This window comes from Orbicella franksi, chromosome 6 (genome assembly GCF_964199315.1).
Source record: "Orbicella franksi chromosome 6, jaOrbFran1.1, whole genome shotgun sequence".
In the NCBI taxonomy this organism is placed as follows: Eukaryota; Metazoa; Cnidaria; class Anthozoa; order Scleractinia; family Merulinidae; genus Orbicella; species Orbicella franksi.
In genome coordinates this window covers 21,853,096-21,876,203 of record NC_138150.1, presented here as the reverse complement: position 1 = coordinate 21,876,203, position 23,108 = coordinate 21,853,096, and the positions used below count along the sequence as shown (strand labels likewise).

Below are 23,108 nucleotides of genomic sequence, written 5' to 3'. Positions count from 1 at the left end.
AAACGGGCCTCAGCTAGGGCAGTATTTCAGGCAAATAAAAGAAACAAACATTTACATTCACCCGTTTACGATTGTTTTATGGCTTTATTCTTAACCAATAACCAGTTATAATATATAGTAACACTGAAATCTTTACAAGTCTTCTAAAACAATAAAGCATGAATCAAAAAACCCTTACTACAAAAGATAAGCTTTCTTTATGCGGCTACAACTACCTACAGTAGTACCAAACAAAGGCTCACAATAACTAAAACTGCGCATCTTAAAAAATTAGAATTTATCCCTCCGTTAACTGTGATGTTCACAAACAGTGCAGGAATGCGGAGTTTGGAAAACGGGAAATCCCTTATTTTTATGCAGAACTAAGATTTGGACGTTTTGAGCTCCAAGGCGTCTGGAACTGAATCTTCCCCAGAGGTTTCATGCTTTTAAACGTCTCCTCGCTATTTTCTGTATGTGGATGAGGTTCAAAGCCTAATATTACGAGTTCCTTTGAAAAGACTCTTTAGGAACTCACTTCAAGATTTACCTTGATGGTCTCTTTCTAACCTGTATATAATTAGAATCTCTGAGTGAAATCTGACCAGAAATTAAAAATGTGATCAGAATCCCCACTTAGGCCCCATCCACACTACCCCGGAGGAATTTGAAAACGGAGGCCTCACTCTGAAAACACATCAAATGTTCTCCGTCTACGCTACGCCGGAGGAAATTAAAAAACGCAACAATCACCGGTCATTTTGGATTTGTGTTTGAGGAAAACTCGGGGGAAATCACACGATTATCACGACTCCGTCGCTTACGAAAAGCTTCGTTTTCAAAATGCTTTCCGTCCACACGAAAACGAAAAGCCTTCGGTTTGAAGAACGTTTCTGAAAAGCTCCGTTTTCGTGACGTATTAGTGTGGATGGTTGGTCTAACTGTAGAAATTAAGCTGCGTTTTCAGATTTCTCTGGCGTAGTGTGGATGCTGCACTTACTTGCTGAATGTTCTGGAAACAAGACAAGATTTCATCTGCCTTTTTAAATACACAATGAAAATGACAAACAATGTCTGTACTCAAGTTAACCTTTGTGCTCTGAGCTGTTTTCATTTCATTGATGTGTTAAGAAAGAAAAACCATATCAACACAATACCCTCCGATAACACAGCAATTACATCAACTCTGGTATTTGATGTACTCGCAATGAACTCTAAAATGTCCCTTTTAACTCGTGATTGCGATAGCACGTTAGGAGTTGAAGTGGATGATCAGATTAGACCGACGCATCAGGTTCTCTGAAGAGTTAGCCAGAGAGAGATGTCTTCCGATGGTGCATGTTAATATAAATACTAAACACGTCCACTTTTAATACAATACAACATTTACCCGGGGTTGCAGAAGTCCCTAATTATTGCATAATATCAAATGGTGCAAATCGATTTAAGAACAAAACTCAAAACAGTAAACCCAACACCATCAATGGCTACATAATTGAAAAATTACGGGAACATTTTTGCCATCTGTAATAATAGCAATTAAATATTGACTGTTAGGATTTCTCATTTGCTACTGAGACGCATAACCTCTTCCAAGCGCCACCTGATAGTAATATTGGTATCTAAATCCTAAATATTTTGATGATAAAATGAAAATATACCATACCCCACTTTTTTGTTTGACTTAAAGGCTTAGCCAATACTTCTGGCAACTTGAAACCATGGCCACGGGACACATTCTCCATTAAAAAAGAGATGCTCACTTGGCCCAAATACTCAATGACAACGAACGATACTAAACTCCAATTTCGAGAGTTTCTTTTACATCTTTTTTGAAGGTTATTGCTGCCATTTAAATACTTGAAATTAATTTAATTTATTCGTAGATTGGTCTTGGATCTTTGGCTAACAAATTCCTTTCCTTGGCAACACGGACGTGGTCTACAGTGCTTGTCTAATGCTTTTCTTACCAGTACTAATTGTAAACTGTAAATACTACATAACATGTAATTTGACCACTATTTGGTTTGGGCATTCTACTGACTTTGCAATAAATTCTAATGACTTTGTAATGTATATGGTACAAGGATGAAGCTGTGGTTGTGTCGGGGAGTTCATTTAATCTGCCGTTGAAGGACTTTCCTTCGTTGGGCTGACTTTTGGAGATGACTTTGTTGGGGTCACAGGTTTTGCTTCTTCATCTTCTTCATCTTGCACTTGCATGTGATACTTGTAGATTTTTTCTGTACTGTGTAGATTACCTGTTCAAATGAAGTATGTTTGTTTGTTAACACAACTGTCAGTTTGGATGAATGCTCCACTTTGTGGCTAAATATTGTTTAAAAAATGTGTTCTTTGGGGTAGCGTGCGAACGCAGACGTATTTTCGGCTTTCGCTTGTATCCACCGAAGACAAACGAAAGCCGGAAGTACGTCGGCGTTCGCAGGCTATCTGTGAGACACTCCACTGAGAATTTACAGGCTGTACAATTTATTCTATGCTGATCTTTGCGGACCAGGAACACAATCGAGTAAGACAGACTTACCAGATGTTAGATTGAACGTTCTTCCAATTGTCTTGGGTTCCTCAGGAAGAGGTGACAACCAGTTCACAAAAGAACCGACGAGTGGGACTTGTCGTAACAGACCCTTATGAGGACAAACACAATCTTACTCATGAGCAATGATCAAATTTACACAACAAACCTACGTGTTCAAAAGGTACAAAACTGGCTTTGAGGGCTTAAAACACTAGTCTTTTCTCGGATAATCACTTTACATTTCCACCGCAGCATGAGAGTGATACAACCAGTGACGTCACAAGGCTGTTTTGGCCGAGCCAAGATGGCCGCCAATTTAGGGCTCAACCAGCCAACTTCGAACGGCTGAAAAAGCAGTTTTCGCATACCGTTCGCGAAAAAAAGTTTACAGTGTTTTCAAGTAAGGTTCTTAAATAAGATGTTCAAATAGTAACACTCTTTCGAATCGTTAAAGAAGTCATTAAGATGCTAACCATAATGATTTTACAACGTTAAGACTGTGAATTCCTTAAGTTCAAATGGCAACCGTTAAATGTTGACTTTCATAATAACAGCAACACTAACAGGATGACACATCACACCCTAAACTGAAAAAAAATTAATACAAATTTCAGACATCATGATGTCCTTTGCCCATAACAGGCAATCTCCGCTCAAGGAACAAACTTGAACAGGACACATCATTTAACGTAATTCGTATATTAATATGACACCAAACTCCGTTTACCTCCTCCAAGAGTTTTTCCTCGGCATCTTTAACCATGTCCTGTTGAGCTGCTTCAATACCCTTCTGTATTGCATCTGCCATCTGCTCCAAATACTAAACAGTCGTATATGACATAAATGTTATTAGAAAACCGAAATAAACACCGTTATATAAATCGAAAGAAACGTTTTCGTGCACTAAAACACTGAAATTCAATGTGAAGAACGAGGTATATAAAAAAGCAATGTAGATGGCACATGCACTAGCTTATTTAGTTCGCAGGATCTTAAGACTTCATCAATTTCTGCTTTCGAATATCCGTTCGCAGTGGCACCCAGGCTCATTTTCAACCCAGGTAATTCAAGTCTCTTCCTGACTGTACATACCACATGAACTCTTACTGTTAAACCTATAACCACAATAAACTACACGTTTCAAAAGTCACACAATGATATACCTTGCTCGAGCTTTCAAGCTCAGTGGCTGCTTGACAAACAAAATCTACCACTGCATCAACCGACGATGTGGAAGCCACCTAGGGAAAAATAGCAGGAATAACTCAGGGCTAAATAACTATTTTACCATCCGACCGGACCTAATTCAGACACTACGTAATTTATGATACCACTTTAGTCTGATTGCGCTCAATTTGTTTGAATGTCGTGAAGACATCTTGCAGAATGTTCTGAATTGCGTACTACTGAGGGGTTGATGTGAGTGGGGTTGGATGACACCAGCTTATCCCGCCCTACACACACTAGCTTGCAGAATTGTCATCTGGGCCAGGTTGTTCAAAGCCCGATTAAGCTAACCCAAGGTTAGCGATAAATTTGATTTCAATTTTGTAACTTTTCGCTGAGGTTTTCTGTTTATATTGTTTGTTCTTCGGTTTTGAGTTTGAATAATCTCAAACTACACAAAACAGAAGTAGTGAAAAACATTTTGATACAAGAAAAATTAACTCTTCGGTTAACTTTTAATCCTGGGTTAGCGTTAACCAGCTTTTGAACAACTTGGCCCTGTAGGCTTGAATCACAGCATCAGCGCGGTTGTACGGTTTTTTTAAGTTTTCTTTACCCAGTGCTCTGATCATTTTACACTAATGCATCAACATGATTTTCAAATGATTACAGCGAGATTACTCAAACCGTTAACAGTTAACCTTCTTTTTTGCATTTTTTTAGTGACTATAGAACGAAGGCTCTTCATATTAGTAACAGTATTTAGCCCTTTTACACGGAAAACTGCCAGTCTTGTACAATATACGAGAAGCCTTCATTCTAATCACCAAAAAATGTACACAAAATGTGTTCATGATTCGCGTACCATCCACATTAATCCGTCTAGTGCCTACCTGTTCAATTATAATACAAGTCAGTCCATCCTGTGTTCGTCCCTTACTGAAAACATCTGGCATTCCTTCTGTTATCTTTGCCAACACTTCTTTGTTCCAGTCATTAAGTTCAACCTTCTTAGCCTCTCTAAGCTTGTCAAGTTCTTTGTTGGTCCAGTATCGCGGAACACACCTATTCAAATTTAAAGGAGCTACGTCACGGTTTGCGCATCTTAAAAACGTTTAGCCTAAATTTTTCATGTTCGTCGTTTGTAATCCGTGTCAATCTTCTCCATCCTAACCCATCCTTGTTTTTTTATGGTTTATTATTATCTCTTCAGTGCTTTTCTATCTTAGTAAACTATTATTTTCATGTTTCCTTCCATTTAAAGGTAATTTTTTAGGTCGCCAAAATAACTCAAAATAGTGACTGAGTTCCTGTAGTAAGGCCTTGGGTTCTGAGTTGGTTACCTAAAGCAATTCTCTATTTTCCAATTGCCCATAATGCACTCTGTTTGCCCCCCAAGTTTTGCATAAACTATTGTTGCGAAAGGCTCTTGGGAATATGCAGATCTCCCAAGAGTATTTCACAACTTACAATAGTTTATGCAAAATATGGGGGGCAAACAGAGTGAATTATGGGCAATTGGAAAATAGAGAATTGTTGAGCTTGGAGTACCCCCCAGCTGAGGACAAATTTGATTGACAGCAGATGAATGAAAATCAAATTCTCCTTGGAAACAATGTGGTTTAGAAAAATATATGGAAACAGTACGTAGACATATAATTTTGACTCAAGAGACTAAAACCAAGCAAGCTTGTTCTACCAATAAACTAACGTTTGAAACACAAAATACATGAAAAAAAGAGCCGCGACACAAGTTTCCCGAATTCTCCAAACAAGAATGCAGTCTATGAGCTTCTGTACTCTGAGGGGAAGCTCTACCACTGAGTCACACAAGCCCAGATGGAAATAAGCCATGTAGCTGTTGTACATTGTGCACTCTTGTTTGAGAACACCGAGTCCTTTCGTGGGTACCCAATATCTAATATCTACCTAATATCTTTCGCCACAGACTATTAGGTGGTTTGCAACCATTCCCGAGAGACTCAAATGACAAAAGACCCTGGCAGCCATGTTGGATGACATGAACAATATAGCTCATTAGAATTCTTTTGTTGATGGTTATCCAACATGGTGGCTATTGACGCCCTTCTCAGTGTAGCCTGCTACGCGGACGCTCTTGAGGCTCGTCACGCAATCTTCCTTGTTCGTGGAGAAGGAAGATTGCATGACGAGCCTAAAGAACGTCTGCGTTAAGAGGCTATTCTCAGTGTGTTTCAGCCAAAGATTAAACATCTAAAGATGTACTTACAGTAGAGCTCCAATGGTTGATGTGTCCTGGGTTTCTACAACCACAACATGTTCCTTGCCTTCCGTTGCTAACCTAAATTCCTCTTGAAACAGAAGGATGCCATCTAGTCTGGCCTATAGCAAAAACTTGTAGTTACTTAAATACAACCGAACGTAGGAAATTAGGTAGTAACTTCTATAAAAGACTTAATCATTTCTGATCCCTAGTTTGTTTAAAAGTAACATTTGTCATTTTGACTGAGTCATATTTCTTGATTTTATTAGCAAAAATCAGTCAATCTATCAATCAAACAGTCTTCATTTCTTGGTTTACATTTTTCAGTTGGACTGGCCTGCGGATAGCTAGTGCTAGTCTAGGCGGGCCAGTCATTCAAGATTTAGTTATAAATGTTTTTTTTATTAATAAATACAAAAACAAAGTTCGGAAAAAGTGAAAGTTAGCAAAAAGTGAAATTCAATGCAACTGAGAATGGTTGCATCACAAATGTTTGGAAACCTTCAAACTACACAATGTCTTCCTCTATTTAGAAAATATTGGAACTGCAATAAAGCATCTGATTGGTTGATTTGAGATATTGGTCCTCTGAGCTGTTCTGTCGTGTAATAAGTAGATTATTAACCTGTCAGTCATGTATGTTGCTGTTAGTATTACAAGTTCTTACCACTTCCTCTTTAAGACAAATTACAAAATCTTCTACATTTTCATTTGTGGTTCCGCAGACTGGAAAGAAGGAAAAAACCTGTTATACAGAGACAAACCTACAAAGTTTGTCCAAATTAAAATATTTTCTCAAGTTCGTCCAACACCAAATTTACAATAACAATAATTCTTACACCTTAAAGTGCCTATGAAATCATTTTTTAAACAGTAATAGAGACAATTGGGTGCCGAAACTTAAAAAAATTGAGGCAAAATTAATTTTAAAAGCGTAAATTAGAAATCTCAGGGTCTCAAACATCCCAAATTTGCCATATGTAAAGGGGAAACATTTTCAGGAAACTAGATACGAGTTTGTTTCCTTTCGATGTCACAAAGTTTACCGAAGACCACACAACAGAGGAGCAGGCATAATGAGGCATTTCAACCTTCAAAAAAATATTTCCCTCCTTGTTTGAAAGCGCCGGTTTTTTTCCAAACATTACTATCTATTGAAAGACTGGCCTGGGTAGCGCAACCCCTGTGATGTCATCAAATCAAAATGGCTGCACCAGCAATTGTCTCATGCCTTTGCGAAAAAGTGAGGGTAGAATGGACAAATTTACAAACGAAACATTATCATCAATACCGCAGAACAATCTTAGGTACCTTTTTCCTTTGATTTTACAACCACTTGAACTCTATGAACTGAGGTGGTCAAGTGTAAATCGCAAGGTTCTCACCTTTGTGCTCTAGCACAAATTTATGTGTTGGAGCTATGATCAATGTCAGTGGTAAGACAACAAACATACTACTTACCTCTGGATGAAAGAACTGGGTTAAATCGTATACAGCATCCCTCCTTGGGTAAATCCACTACACCAATTTTAACAGAAGGCATATGTTGTGCTAAGTGTTTGGCAAGCTGTGGTTTTAAAACATACCAAGGAATAACTAAGAACAATTGGGAGAGATTTAAATCTAATTTCTTCTTACAAAAAAAGCAACTGGGAGAAGTGAAATTGCGTGCATACAACTTCATGCTGATACTTTCAGGGTAGACTTTAGAGAAGCTAAGGTACATGTATCAAGTCTGCAGAATTGTGAGAAACATTTTGAGCTCCAGAGGACAACAGAAAAAGAGTTAAACTTTGCCCTAAGTACAATCAAGATGGCTGAGGACATTAGAAAGAGACAGAATTTTAGCTCATACAATCTAGAAAGAGCAGCCCAACAAGGTAAAAAAAAGCAAGGCGGGAGAAAGCAACCCAACTGGGCAAGGCTGAATGAATCTTGATCCATTCTACAGAGCACCGACTAAGAGCAAATAAAAGCACTGGCAGTGATAGTGATGGCAGTGGTTCATCCCCCTTACCTCTTGGTTAATTGCATCCCTTACAGAAGGAGAAACACAGCCTGGTTCAGGAGACGATGAGCGCGATGAAGATGACAGCTCTGTATCATCTGTACAAAATGACAAAAATCACTTCAAAGTTTCACAACAACTGAACATACTTTGTAAATTGCAGTATTACATAGTTCCCAAGTCTTGCCTTAGTTAAAACAGGCTCTTCATTACACTGTTAGACTAAACTTGCACTTTACTTTAAGCAAGAGAAAACTATCAAAGGTTCAGTTCAGACACCGAGCTTCTGCCATGCCTAACCAAAATTCAGAAATTAAGTTCGACAAAAGAACGACAGAATTTCGGCGATTAAAAATTTCAAACTTTTGAATTGAGTTACATGTAAGCAAGCAATTAAGTTCAACAAGCTCTGCTGTGCTACTCAGTTGGTAGAGCGCCAGTCTGCTGTGCGGGAAGTTGAGGGTTCAAGCCGCAGACCAGGCCAACACTCAGGGTCTTAAAATAACTGAGGAGAATGTGCTGCCTTTCTAATTACATCTGCAAATGGTTAGACGTTCAAGTCTTCTCGGATAAGGACTATAAACAGTGGGCCCAGTATCCTGCATCTTCAGTGTTACATGTTTAGCAGGATACATTAAAGAACACACACACTTATCAAAAGAGTAAGGCACATAGTTCCCGGTGTGGTCTGGCCTTGTCTTAGGGGTTGATACTTTTGCAATTATAGGCCATAAAATGGGATAAATAGTCACTACAACCTTTCAATAATATAACCTTACCTTGCTCGTCATCTTGATCTGAACCTTCCTCCTGCTCTGTATCAAGGATGGCAGATCCATTCACAGACACAGGGGCTGCTTTGTATTTGAACACCACCATGGGGGACATACAGTGTGGCTGGGCCTGTAAATGTTTCTAAGTCAAAAACGAGCTCCAGCGCTTAAAGCTAAAATTAAGGGTGTTTGTAACAAGCTGTATTGTTGCTTTGGTAACCTGTTATATAAAAAGGATGCCTGCAACTTGTTTACCAATGATTGGGCATTTGTGTGATACCATTATAAATTGTAGCATCGCTTGTTAAACATTCATCTGGTAGTGTTCACCCCTCAAAGTATAGCCCTGAGAAAAGTGTTGGAAACTGTTGCCAGCCTCCTGAAGTCTTTACAACTTACACATGTAGTTGATAATCATTCTTGTGATGTTGCTCAGGCTGGTGGTTCCAACTTATATAAACCAGATGAAACCCTAGGGTACTGCACAAGACAGAGCTAAGTTTTGAGTGTATGGATGAAACCATTTAATGATACAGAAGTCTTAGAAACAGATGTACAGGATACTTACTATTCTCTTCACAGCAGCTTGCATTCCATCCAAGCTTACACACAACTGTTGAGACTAGAGGATAAGACAAAAACACATGAAAAAATGTCATGCTCATTTGGAAATAGCTGTCTGCTTCTATAAATGGCTAGCCATTTTAGGAAAAGGAATCAAAATATCTTCCCAGACCTGTGCTGCTCCCCTAACTGATAGTCCCCAGGCCTCTGCATATTCTGGAATGGCAAAGTCTGTACTACAATCAACTCAACCTAATGATGTTTGGCCCTTACAACTATTAGGGCAGGCCAGAATAACTATTTCAAATATAAGCTAATTGTTGCATTAAGCCTTGATCCAGAGAATATATAAAGTCATACTTACCAGCTGAGCTGCATGTAAAATCATTTCTCGCATTTTATCTAGACCTGCATTCAGAAGGATATAAAAGATACAGTGTAAGCAGATGTTTGTAACAAACCCCGTCAGAGACCACCATTAGGGTTGAGAAGTAGTTGGTTAACTCCACAGAAACTGAGATAAGCGTCAGCAGTATGATACAATCTAGCATGACAGAGACTTTATGTCTGATGTGCTGAGATAGCATTTTCAGCATGCTCAGACAAGACATTGCTTTGATGTTGGTAGCTTCAGCAAATGTACATATTAATAATATAAAGATTGTGGTTGCGGGTATAATATTCCTGGCCATGCTCTTACATGAACTGCCTAAGGCCAGGCTGGAAACCACTGTCCCAGCCACACAAACAGTTTTTTTAGTGCATTGCAGGTCTTAAGAACTATTTCATTAACACAGTAAAGTACTCACCAATAGTCTGAATACTAATCCAAAGAGGAAGTACTGACAGCCTATCAGGTTCATGGTTTTGACTGAGTCCTGATGCCTCTGCCTGAAAAACAAAGCAACAAATACCTGTAACTTACTTAGTCCCTAAAATATCAATTCTCCTTATTCATAGCCATACATTTATTTAAATGTTCATTCTAAGAATATGGAAGTCCATGAAGACCTTATCCCCTAGCCCACACAATATTATTTCTCCAATACTCTTTTCACCGTTCTGGTCGATGGTTGGTATTGTGTTGTTCCAAATATATCTATATTCTTTTTCCCCCTGGATGGGATGCTAGTCCATTGCAGTGTTACCCCCCAGTTCACCAGTACTCCTTTATACTTGGTGAAGAGAGACACTGTGAGAGTAAAGTGTCTTGCCCAAGACCACAACACAATGTCCCCAGCAAGGGCTCGAGCCTGGACAGCTTGCTCCTGAGGTGAATGCCTTGACCATAAGGCCACTGTGCCTCTGCATGGCCCCTACCTAGAGTCATCTTAAACATTTGGCTTTTAAAACCCCCTCCCTCTGAGAATTTCCGATGACTTTCCTTGGGGTGGGTATGGTTATTTCCTGGAGTTATCCATTGTCAAAGTCTAAGATCTAGAGTCACCTTGGGTCTATTATACATGCACATACTTAGATGAATCTGATCCATACATGTGAGGTACCTGGATACCAGATGAGGAAAGTTCATTGCATTGGGAATAGGTTCTTGGGAAAGCATTATGTACTGGAGTGGCAGACAGACAACAACAACGAATAGAAAAATGGTACATATGGAGGAGTCGAGACAAGGTACATGGTTTGGCACTGTATATTTTTTTTTGGACAAGAGCAGACAGTCTTTACAAGGTAAAAATACAAAAGCAGGCCTGAGAACGTTAAAGGGCTACACAAAGATGCTGAACTGTGAGTGCCAGCCAGGGAAGATGGTCAGTAATGTTAGAGAGACAGTTGTAAACATTGAGATTGATTACAAAGTTGGACCATTCATCTAATGGTTATATACAAGGTAGTTACATGCATCTTATCTTACAGTTTGTAGCAAATTAAATAATGAAATAAAGTACTTACCAAAACTAAATCTTTAGCTCTGTAGAATGTCTAGGTTTTCAAATTAAGGGAAATTGTCAATTTTAGCATCTGGCCATTTTAATTTTTATAAACCCCTGTTTAAAATTACAGAGCAGACAAATGATGCCCTTGTATGAAATGACAAGACCTTGATCAATTTTGTTCCAATTTGATGTGATGTCTGCAGGGGTTTTGAACACTAGGTTTTTGGCAGAAAAGGCAATTGGTTTTCACAGGAAGGCAAGACGTCTTGAACTGGACACCTTTAGAAGAAACAATTTCTTTGAGATGGTCAATTTAGGCAGGTAAGTTTGCCATTGCCTGGCCTTTTATGAAACCCATGTCTGGATTGATCAAATAGCTAAGTTCTAAAATAAAATCATATATTAAATAAAATAAAGTACTGTCTTCTCAAAATACATTTTCTAGTGTACACTGGATTTCTTGTATATAACCGATGTAAGATTCTCTTTGAGAGTCAGTGGCCAGTTGGAAACTCCTACTGGCTACTTCAAGCTACTTCATCTGATTTTTCCATCTGACATGTATTTCCTTCAAAATTGAGAACAGTGGACTTTAAATTGAACAAAACTGCATCGGCCACTGCCTTTGCAATTTCTGCCTGGAGATGATGCAACAAAGGGATGTACAGCCTCCTTTGTTGGCCTCACAACAGAGCTATAGTTCAATTATTTAGCATTATACATGTAGCATTTGACTGATGAAAACTTTAATAACAGGAATGCTGGGTAACTATAACCAAAGGATACACAGTAGGGTGCACTGGGCAAGGCAAACCACTTGCTGATATTCAGGCTCATACTGTCACAGGCAGGAGCACTCTGAAGGAGATCAAGATTATGTTTTAAAACTAAATTATATAAATCTGTAGTAATAAATGGCTATGATATAACGTTATCTGGTAATAATTAGGGGCCAGTAGTAACTGTTGACAAAAACTGTCATCTATACTGAATTCTTGTTATTTATAATACAGTGAAGACAAGAGGTCAGTCAAAGTGTGTGAGGTTCATCATTTTGTGCATCCTTGTGTGGTATACAGTTTGATGTAAAGTTGTTATTGATAGTAATTAGTATTATATCATTATTCTTGTGATGGTATTTGGTCATTAAAGTGCATCAGAATTTCAGGTCTTATCTGAAATCAAACTGCCATTAAGGCATTCATTACTCGTGATTCAGAGTAACACTTGATCAGTTTGGAATGTAACCTTATTTACAACTATAATGACGACTGATCCTTGTGAGAGTGTCATGATGTCTTTTAAATAAGTGTGGGTAACATTGATGTTCACATCACTAAAAGAACAACACGGCATTTGCCCAACTCAGTGACACCCAGGCCTAAGGGGCACACTACAGAAAACATTATTTTTAAAAATTTATTTTGTTCCTCACCGAGAGTGAAAACCTGACCGTTATGATTAGATAGTAAATTCCTCACTTACCTTTAAAGAAGCTGGAATTGTTTCAAGACATAGAGTCGCAAGAGTGTCCCTAAAAAGATGCACAACATTGCTGTCAGTTTATTATGAACAGTAAGACAACTAAATACATCACAAATCCTGGTTAAGCACAGGTTTTTAACTCAAACTTAAGACACTGCATATGTCACAATATACATGTGTCACAATAATTGTCTAAGAAATGTACCTGATTATTAACACCACATTTTTATCAAGGGAAACATTATTTTTCTTTCAAAGATGCTACAGAGTATGTTTTCAGTGAAGAGAAAAAATGACCTTCATCAGTTAGTAATGTGGTGAAGGCTTCTAATGGTAAAACATTAAAGCCCTGACAATTTATTGCTTTAAAAGTCAAGTTGTTACCCTTCCAAATGAAGCCAGAGGCCATTCTGTGTGCAAAGCTCCCTTAATCGACTAAGGTTATCAGTATGTCCAGCTACTGGGGTTCCTGTGAAAATTACAAGAAAATGGGTACATCTTCAATGTCTTAACCACTGTGATTAAGGAGCTCAGAAAAGATAGACTGTTATAACTGAGTCACAGAGCCTATAACTAATTGACTTATTACAAATCTGTAAGGCAGTTGGAAAAACCCTTACAAAATAAGAAATCAACACAAAAGAGGAAAACAGTATTGTAACCCACTTTATCAGTGAAATTGCTTGCCTCTGATGGTTTTGACTTGACAAGAGACATGTGGTAAATTAATATGTCAGCTGGCAGACACAGCAAGTGCCTTTTTTCTGGACAATTGTCACACTGAGTGAAAACGCGATGCCAAGAAAAGGGCTGTTACACAAATGTTTTTACATAATTACATACTGTAACTTAACAAACTGATCTAACACATACGAAAAATACTGTCTAATGTCTAATGTCACTGTTTTTACAACAGAGTTTATGAGACCATTATGAAACAGCTTTAATAGATGCATGCAAGTCAAGAGAAAGGCAGAGAGTCAGACATACCAGCATATGCAATGAGAAGGAGCGGTGTCTTGCCACAGGATACATCATCATTGAAAAGCCTCTCAAATGCAGCAATGTCCTGTCAATGGGGATTTTGAAACTTGATGAGCAACATTCCTCACAATACATTGACACCAAAAAACAACACCTTGTTCCCGCAATTAATTCATAATTCAAATAACTAGTTTTGTTGAAAAATGTGGCTAAATGTAATTCAGGCTAAGTTAGATGCGAAACAAGATTGCTGGCCAGCAGTCTCCCTCAGAGTGAGTTCGGGGTGGCCGGGGGATTTGTGCAGGGGCTCCTGCATTTTACAGCTCAGCTTCAGATGTCAAATCATTCCATGTGTTTTTCGCTGCTGAACAGTGCTCATTGAGCTTTTCTCCCAACGCACCCATTCCCTTTGGATTGAGGGTAAGTATGTGGTAAGTATCCTGTGTTTCCACTGTTTCTTCAGTGTGATGGTGCTTGGTGGTTGCCGCTCACAGGGTTGTCATGGATACCCTATGCGCTCAGTTCAGTTTGCTCTCGGGCTCCATCCTTTCACGCACCATTCCCCAAGCTCATTGTTTGTTAACAAGTTTAACCTAGTACCATAGTTGCAAGCAAGTGTCTGTGGAAATTATAAATTATCTTGGATTTTCAAATAAAAAAAGCATTAATGCACAGCAGGAGGAACCTTGAGAAGTCCTACATTGGTTTAGTTAGATTACTGGCATTGAAGAACATATTCATCTGACTCACCATTGTATGTGTTGAACCAAAAACTGTGTTGCATGGCACTAGAGAATACAAACAAATTAATGTAATGAACTGGGAACAATTTTGTGTATTCATGAGCAGTTATTCACTGTAAATGTCAGTAATAATTTCTACCAATTAGTGTAATGTCACTAGTCAACATACAAAGTTCCTATCAGACAATATATTACTAGTTTTTGTGTTCGCTAGTGATATGCAGCCACTGCAAGTTTATATATTTCCACATTGCTAACAATGTAAAGAACGTATCTGCCCTACCTTTACAAACACTGGATTGCGGCAAACCAAGCTAGTAGAAAAGCAAATAAAATAATGATTATTTAGTATACTTACTTATTAGTGATGTTTAGAACTGAGTGGAGAACTGTTTTAAAGTAAGCTTGAAGAAACTATTTCTGAAAACTAGCTGGTCCTTACATGTAGATCAAGTCCATCTAAGTGTAATTACCACCACAAAAAACTCACAGCTATTTTAGAGAACACATGTAAAAAAAGATGTAATATTGCTGTCATTGTTTAGTATAAGACAGAATATATTAAACAACTGATTATATATCTGCTCATGTTTCTACCTGAGTACACAAATAATGTCCTAGTGCATTGCATGCAGAGGAGCTCACATAGACAACAGGAGGTCTGCAAATAAAGATTTAAAGCAATAAAATGAATAGGAAATTCTTGCACAATGATTGGTCATCTGTTAGTCTGCCCACACACATTAAATTTTTTGCTCCAAGTTATTTTTTTGGGTGTGAAGGTAATGCGAGCATGCAAGAGCAAGTGCAGAGTGTGAGAGTGGCCATGAAGCAGAAGCAAAAAAATTAAATGTCTGTCACCTCCCCTGTCATCGCCTCGTCATTATTATTTTTTTTCTATCAGTTTGATATGGCCCCTTATATTTTGACAGGAAATTAATTTGCAGGAAAGAAGTCATGAACCTGTCAGGAAAGACATGAACCAGAACAAACCTGCTGTGCAATCTTACATTTACTGTTTGCAGAACAAAGCATGAAATATTCAAGTAGAGTTTGGAAAACATTTTCATGTTTAAATAACATGACTACAGGTATAGATGCTTGAAATTAAAAGACTCCTCCATGGCAGCGAGTTTGTTTCCACATCGATTCATGTGAAGATCAACGGTGTGACATTATAGTCACATTCTGCAAATTGGGTGGCAAGCAAAGTTATATGAAGTGACAACAATTGCTTCATTAATTCAAAAATATTAAGGTTTTTTTTCACCTGGTATAGAGCGCTGTAAATCCTTCTGTTCCAAATTTGGGGTACTTTACTCTTAAGGCCAACCTGCAAACTAAAATTAATTTCTTCATTATCATCTTCAAGTATAAACTGTATTCAGTACTGTAGGTTCGCTTTTTGTCACTCGCACTCGAGATCTCATGGCTAAATCTGCATCTCACTTTGCTTAAGGGATGACTAAGCGAAGGTCAACTTGTAGCAAGTCTCACTACAGAGTGTTAGTGAACAAACTTAGCAAAGTCCAAGTCAATTCTGTGGGCATTTCTCGGCCATATGTTCAGGTACATGTAAAGCAGGGGACAGAGATGCTATCAGTCTTACCTCGAACCAAACCATCCCACTGATGTTCATGGAAGCAGGACAAAGCATTTTCATACCTACAAATCAAAATACAACAATTGCGATTTTAATTTCTTTGAATTTCTGCAAGAAAGTCCTACTGGCTTCTGTCTATTCTGGACCTAAATTGAACATACATGTACCTTTCAACTAACTGCCGTAAAATACAATAAAAAAAAAAAACAAATACTGAGCCTGTGGTCTTTGGTAGTTAAACATTGAATGTATTTTATATCTACTTGTAAAAGAACTTTGCAGATCACACGATTGCATACTGAGGGATGGTCCATAGAAAAGAGTTACTAAAAGTGTCAAAAACTTCATACGGGAACAAAAGAATTCACTTTCCTACCAAATACATGGATTGACTACCAAGTATTTCTCTTACCCAAAGAGCTTGGATAGCCAATGTGAGCAGTCGGACTTTATACATGCTGATAATTTTTTGATGTACGATTCATCCAACAGAGATAAGTATAACGACAAGGTCTTAGCAATGATGCTGGTATGAGTGTAATGATCTGGATTACAAGTGAACCTACAAACAAGAAACAATTAAATATCACTAATAACTAGATACATGTAGAGTAAGGTTTCCACACTGTTTTGAAGTACACTGGACATTATTCTGGCTTTATTATTAAAGAGGGAAGGTTACTTTTATTGTTTTTTATAATATAGATAGGAACCTGTGCGCTCTCTGATTGGTCAAAACCCCATGTTTTATCAGAGTATAAAACATAGAAAAAGCGTGTTTTATTGTTTTTCACCACATTACCTCTATATCATAAAGCAAATGAAGAAGCCTTAAGCTGTGTTTTAGACTGTGAAAAACACTCCGGACATTAAAATGAGAACACTCAAGAAATGTAGAAAACACTTACCTGTGGCTTGTGTTTTCTGCATGTCCCTCCTGTTCTCAAATGCCCGTCGTGTTTTATCACGGTGTAATACACAGCTTAGGTTTCTTTATTTGTTAAAGAAAGAATTAGAAGAATAGCCCAGTAGAGTAGCCAGCCAGGATCATGAGGCAAATGTGTAGTTCCAGAAAATATCCATACCCCCCCCCCCTCCCCACAGAGGGTCACGGAAATTCCGAGGGGTAGGGGGCTCTGAAAGAGGTAAATTTCCGAAGGGGAGGGGGGCTACCCAAGGAGTTTTCTCTCCAGTGGGTCTGAAATGCAATTGAATGAACACTACCGTACTTTCCCAATTGATTCAGGTAACCAAACCAACAGAAATGTTCCATCCATTGAGAAATAAAGGTTAGATTCTTTGTCATATATCTTCCATTTTTCCTCCGACGTCATACGACCGACAGCAATCCCGAGTATCATGTTTGTTGGACGTGTAGTTGAACAAAGTGCCAACGAAGAGGTGCAGCAATACATGAACAATGAAGTTGATATTTTATACTTTGAAGATTGTGCTGTATTTAGTTAAAATGCAGCTCAGATGCTTTTTCCAGCATTAATCATGCCGTCAATTAAATGTGATTCGTACTTTGTTTATTTTGTTTGATACTCGTACAAAATTATTCCTCGTTTTGGACTTGCCGTAACTAGGTTATCACATACTTTTCATCGTTATCCGTGTAGTAAATAGTTTGCTTTAAGTGAGCAAAATCGATTCAAGGCCATTTGTCTTGAACTATATGTAAACGTGGACAGCGAGGAGCATTTGAACAGTAGCCAAGATTTCATCCGGTCATTTATAGACTGACTGAACAATTCATGTTTCACATATGAAATGTATGACAATTCAAAAAAACTAAGGCACAAAATGAATTTACTATCATTTACAAACTACAGAGACAAAGCATATGACTTAATTTATGTATTCCTTTGGTGAAAGAAAAAATAAAGCGACATTTGGGAAACAGCTGTTTTGAAAAAAATGTTGCCTGACAACTTTACTGAGTGTGTAAAGTAATTTGATATGTTGTTTTGACCATGCATAAATTAAAACTTCGACTGAGTTATTTGAAAGAGCTTTATGTACGTTCCGAGATTCTTATATGAAAACTTCCTTTAATGAAGGAAAAGTCAGCTGCTATGCCATTTGGGAGTGAAGCGCTTCTAAGTCAGTTCTTTATTACTTTAAACACTGGTTCAAACATTTTAACATGACATGAAGGAACGCGCCGCATCTGCAGTCTACTGTGAAAAAGTACGTCTTTGTCTACAATGTAACTATAAACAGCTGCAGTTAAATTTTATTATTAATGAGTTAAGTCTTGGTTTTTATGGACACCAAATTTCTGAGGGGTAGGGGGGGGGGGGGCAAGTAGAAAAATCATGGAAATTCCAGGAGGTGGAGGGAGTACTGTGAAGCCCCCCTGGAATGGTAAATCCTGGGGGGATGGGGGTCAACCTGGAAATAAACTCTCCGTGGGGAGTATGGATATTTTCTGGAACCACACAATGGTGATTTTTTTTCCTAGCAGCATGTACTTATATCTCTTATTTTGCACTGTCCTACATGTTTTGCTTCAAAATTTAATGACAAATCCTCCAATCAGTTGAGTTTAGTAAGTCAAGTTCTGTTGAAAATTACAAGCAATCTGAACATGTATGGATAAATAAACAATAGGCCCCATTTGGTGCGAAAATATGCTAGGATATTTCTCTGCAGCCATTACCCCTTCTGAGAAGCAAACAGTAACTGTTTTCCGAAAGCATAGCTTGAGGAAAACTGTGACCTTTGAGAAACAGATAATGTCCAAGCCAAGGAGAAATATCCAGACATGTGTTTGCACCAAATGGAGGCTATTGTATTTATTATCCCTCAAATATTTTTTGCAACACACAAAGTTTTGAAAATTGAGGAATATCACTTAGATATGACGCATTTAGACCAATCGCAAGCAAGCAAAAATATTTGATGGATTATAAGATATGAACACTTACTGTGTTTGTGGCATTTCATGATTCACTAAACTGGAGATCTGGGACAGTACATTGCTTAGTTCTGTATTCCTGTATTTTAACAATAGACACAAAAAAGAAAAAAATTAAATAGTTGAAATCAATGGCACCCTTTTTGCTGCATGCATATTACTGAATGAAGGGATACTTCAATGCAACACTATCTAATTGACAACTGATGCTTAATTATGAACATTGTTAACCATTCACCCAATGAAGATGCCTGAATCCAAAGTAATCAAACAACTTTGAACTTAACATATTAATTCAATAATCAATAAGTTTGCAATTATATACACACTATGGTTTATAATTATGATTGACATTTTGCCTCAGGCAGACATGATTCGTCACCTGTACCAGCAGTGGATAAGAAAAGTAATTCAATTGGCACTGTCATTCTTTACTGTCTTATTCAGTTTGATGTAACAATAATCAGTACATGTAATTATTATTAACATCGCAAGGTAGTCTTGAGGTAAATTTGAGCATTCTGATTGGCTGTTTCTTGGTCAGGATTTTACCATATGGACCATTTCCATGGAAACACTCATAAGCCCTCTTTTTTTGTGTGTTTTTGAGGGTGAGCAAATTAAAAACAAGCATGGCCTGAGTACCATATGTATATATACAGCACTAACCTACTTACTAATCTAGCTTATTCGAGTCACACTGGGGAATACTGGCCCTCCATCGTTTTTGTGTGTTGAAGTGCAGCAAGTTCTGTACTACCACGACCTTAGGCCAATTTCCCTGTACGGCCCTCTCACTTGGTTAATAAGAGGTTATTAAATTCGGCCCCCAAGACCAAAAGCTTAGATACCAATATAGATCTCCAATAAACATCTCCCTTCCAGCTACATTTGCACCAAAGGGAAATTAGCCCCTAGGGTGCTAAAATGAATCATTCAGCAGATAGTAATGTTATGTTCATTCAGTGTTCTCCACCATTTGGGGAAGAACAGCCTGGTTAAATCAAGTTTAGGTCACAAATGCAGTTGACTTACAAAAAAAAACAGGCTGATGTAGAAATTAATTAATCTCTGATGTAGATATCAAGAAATTAAAGTACTGAAAGTGTTACAGCTTCACACAACTTTTGACTAGGCCAAAAGTTTGACACTGGGTGGTGGAGCTTTTATTACTAGAGTGGATGTCATTATATAAAGCCAGGTGGCTTGCCCAGCCAGGGGTACACTGGATCAAACTGGAATAATTATTATTTGAAGAACATACTTTACAAAGAATCTTGTTCCTATGCAACCAGTTAATGTTAAAATTAAATGTATTCAGACTACAAGTACACCTACATGTATATTTCATGAAATAAATTACATAGTCACTCTTCTGTGTTTTAACTAGGAATATAATTTGAGGTTAAACTTTAAACTCATTTGAAGTAAAGTTGAAATCATCATTCCTGCATGTGAAAAGCCCAGCTTGAAAAACAAATACAGCTTGCAAAACAAATAAACTGTTAACTGTAAATTACAATGCCAAACCAAATTTGCACTTTAGCACAGGATAAGATGACATGAAGTACGAAAAAAGCATACAGCTGCCGTCACGGAAGTATACAGAGTACCTCTACAATCATTTGGCTCAATTTGTGACTGTAAGCTGTACCATTTGATATCCAAGTAGCTATTTTCCTGCCCTCAGGCAGGCTTTCAGTTAGACAGTGGTGATGTTGAACCCAGCAGTAGTTGTGCATACAATGTTTTTATAATGTCCAATGTTTTTTAAGGGGGTTGGAAGTCCCCTAAATACTTCTACATTTTTGATTACATGATAAAAGTTTAAATGATATTTTACCAGCCAATTGTCACATATTGTTGACTTATGTCCCACCAGGAATGAAAAGAATGAAGTACGTGTAAGTTACTCTTGCATTTTAGATGCAAGTCTCAGTCTCATGCTGACATAATCTCTTGCTATCTCACACATACAGGCCAATAACTCGCACCGAATGACTCACATAATTATAGGATTTTGTTATCTTTAAGATAACCAATTTGAGAGGAAAATGTAAAATTGCATGAATATTCCATGTAAATCATGCACAGGTGTTGGAAATTAACCAAGTTTAAGGAAAATGACCTGGAAATGGGGTTGTTCATTGGTTACATCCAAACATCGGAAACATGTGAGTGTTTAGAAGATCTGTGGAAGTCTTAAGACATCTTTTGAAATCATCAGGACATTTTCTGAAGTTATATAAATTCCAAGATCTGTACATCTCATGTACATGTATTCCAAAACAGGTATGGACTAATAGACTAATGCACTAGACCCATTAATCAAGAAGAAATTTGGAATGATGGATTCCTGATTCTTATTTCGGGAAGTGGGAGTGGCATTGCCTAGTGGTTAGGGTGCTGGATTTGTAATACAGAAGTCCAAGTTCAAATCCTCCTCCCTTCTTCTCGACAGATTTGTGTCTGGGCACAAATTCAACACCTCTAAATTTTGCAAAGAGTCAACTGGCCAGCTTCCAAACAGTTGCCATTTTTAACAAGTTCTCAGTTGTATTTACAATATTTGATTCTCAATTATAGTGTCCCCAAATAGCACAGCAGTGCAAAATAGCATTGACTCTTTTAAAGTGATTAACTTTTTTTTTTGGACACACACACACATGTGTGTGTGTGCAGGCTAGATCAAAAATAGTAAGATTCATGTTCAAATAGTTTCAAATATGAATTTAAAGTTTATAAACAAAAAAATATGTACATCAAATAAAATACATACGACTGTGGTTCCACAGCATCTTCTGGAACATTTGTCTCTTTGTGGTCTTTGTCTCTGTTTAAAAACATGTCAAAAATATACCATTTATTTTAAGCTTAATTAAGCTTACAGAGTTTAAGCACACTCAAATTGCAACTTTTGAATTACCAAATCTTTCTTGTATTTGGTGGCGGTCAAACACTTGCAAACACAACTTTATGTGTCTAAACATCTATTTAATTGGATCAGCTTTATGGTGAGGGTAGAATTTTACGCATAAAGTCGCAAACTTACCGACTCAAATCAAACAGATACTTCACACACTTCAAAACATCTTTGAATATTTCCTGAAATATAATCAGAAGAAAAAAACACATTTGTACATGTAGTAACTGAACAACAAAAAAACTGCGTGACGTTGAGGATAAAAACACCAGAACCTGTTGTAACCTTTCCTGTAACATAATAAAAAATGTTCAAAACAGCTGATTCAAAACAACATTCGTAATTTAACATGTAAACTTACAAGAAGGGAAAGTCTATTGACAGGATGTAAGAAGAGCGAAAAATCTAAAACGCACACGGAAAATATAAATTACAAATAAAAAACTGTTAGCTTACCAGGTATTCTTTCTGTTCAACCGCACCATCGTCCGATAAACCTTTCATATCAGCTGTAAGAGGTTGTTTCTTCTCGCTCGCTGCCGGTGAGCTGTCGTCCGCCATTTTGATTTTCGTAATGAGAGCCACGCAGTCACTCGCAACGTCACTACTCCTACCCAGGCCTTCATCTCACAAGACACAACTGGCGCCAAATACGAAGGGAAGGAAGGTATCACTCTGAGATCAGTGTCATGTTACCTGTTACCTAGCTTCTTTGTGCCTCGTGGCACATAAGGCCTCCACAGAATCCCTCCAATTTTCTCTGTTGGCTGTAGCAGCTCTTGCCTCATCCCATGTAAGCCATCCTGCGCTGTTCCTCTCTCTCTCTCAACTGTTCTTCGCCAGGTGGTCTTAGGCCTTCCTCTCTTCCTTTTTCCTTCAGGTGTCCATGATAGGGCTATGTTGGTATGGCTGTTTCTGTTTTGTCGTAGGACATGCCCTATCATCTTCCATCTTCTCCTCTTAACCTCTTCACTAAGGAGATCAGTGTTATGCCCGGTTTTAATTTCAAACCAAGCATGTTGTGCTCTAGCGGATCTCCGTTTTCTAATTCGAAATTATTTACGTAACCCTTCAGTGAGGGAAGAAGTTCCTGTTAAGGGTTTTCCTGTCAATACTTGTAGTCTTCTCTTTCCACAAATAGGCCTATCCCGACTGTGCTCGTAAAATGCTGGAAAGTTGCTCACTGCAATGCCAAAAAGGTGCGAAAAAATTGCCAAAAATCCAAAAACTTGCTTCTAAATTTCAAAACTTGCCTTCTAAATCTCTTGATATTTTTATAT

The 23,108-nt window shown here is 37.9% G+C and overlaps 1 protein-coding gene across 1 annotated transcript; it reads right to left on the bottom strand.

The window, feature by feature from the left end:
* Positions 1–73: 73 nt before the first annotated feature.
* Positions 74–22,959, bottom strand: LOC145491244 (putative pyridoxal-dependent decarboxylase domain-containing protein 2). The gene is made up of 28 exons (XM_081470399.1): positions 22,285–22,959; positions 21,958–22,010; positions 21,685–21,738; positions 18,916–18,984; positions 16,395–16,544; positions 15,989–16,044; positions 15,650–15,719; positions 14,977–15,040; positions 14,663–14,693; positions 14,387–14,424; positions 13,643–13,721; positions 13,037–13,121; positions 12,653–12,701; positions 11,954–12,025; positions 11,184–11,213; positions 10,082–10,163; positions 9,637–9,680; positions 9,277–9,330; positions 8,715–8,838; positions 7,945–8,033; positions 7,389–7,494; positions 6,595–6,653; positions 5,934–6,046; positions 4,579–4,750; positions 3,682–3,759; positions 3,246–3,338; positions 2,525–2,627; positions 74–2,240 (listed from the first exon to the last, which is right to left on the bottom strand). Exons 1-28 carry the CDS (start codon positions 22,387–22,389, stop codon positions 2,098–2,100), a joined length of 2,265 nt encoding a protein of 754 aa, XP_081326525.1. The 5' UTR covers positions 22,390–22,959; the 3' UTR covers positions 74–2,097.
* Positions 22,960–23,108: the final 149 nt, after the last annotated feature.

What these genes read in the sequence shown, in the direction of transcription:
- LOC145491244 (XM_081470399.1), bottom strand. Translation starts at nt 22,389, where the DNA reads ATGGCGGACGACAGCTCACCGGCAGCGAGCGAGAAGAAACAACCTCTT. An exon ending in GCAATCCAGTGTTTGTAAAG is followed by an intron (nt 14,425 to 14,662) that starts GTAGGGCAGATA and finishes TGTATTCTCTAG; the next exon opens with TGCCATGCAACACAGTTTTT. An exon ending in CCTTCTCATTGCATATGCTG is followed by an intron (nt 13,122 to 13,642) that starts GTATGTCTGACT and finishes TAATTTTCACAG; the next exon opens with GAACCCCAGTAGCTGGACAT.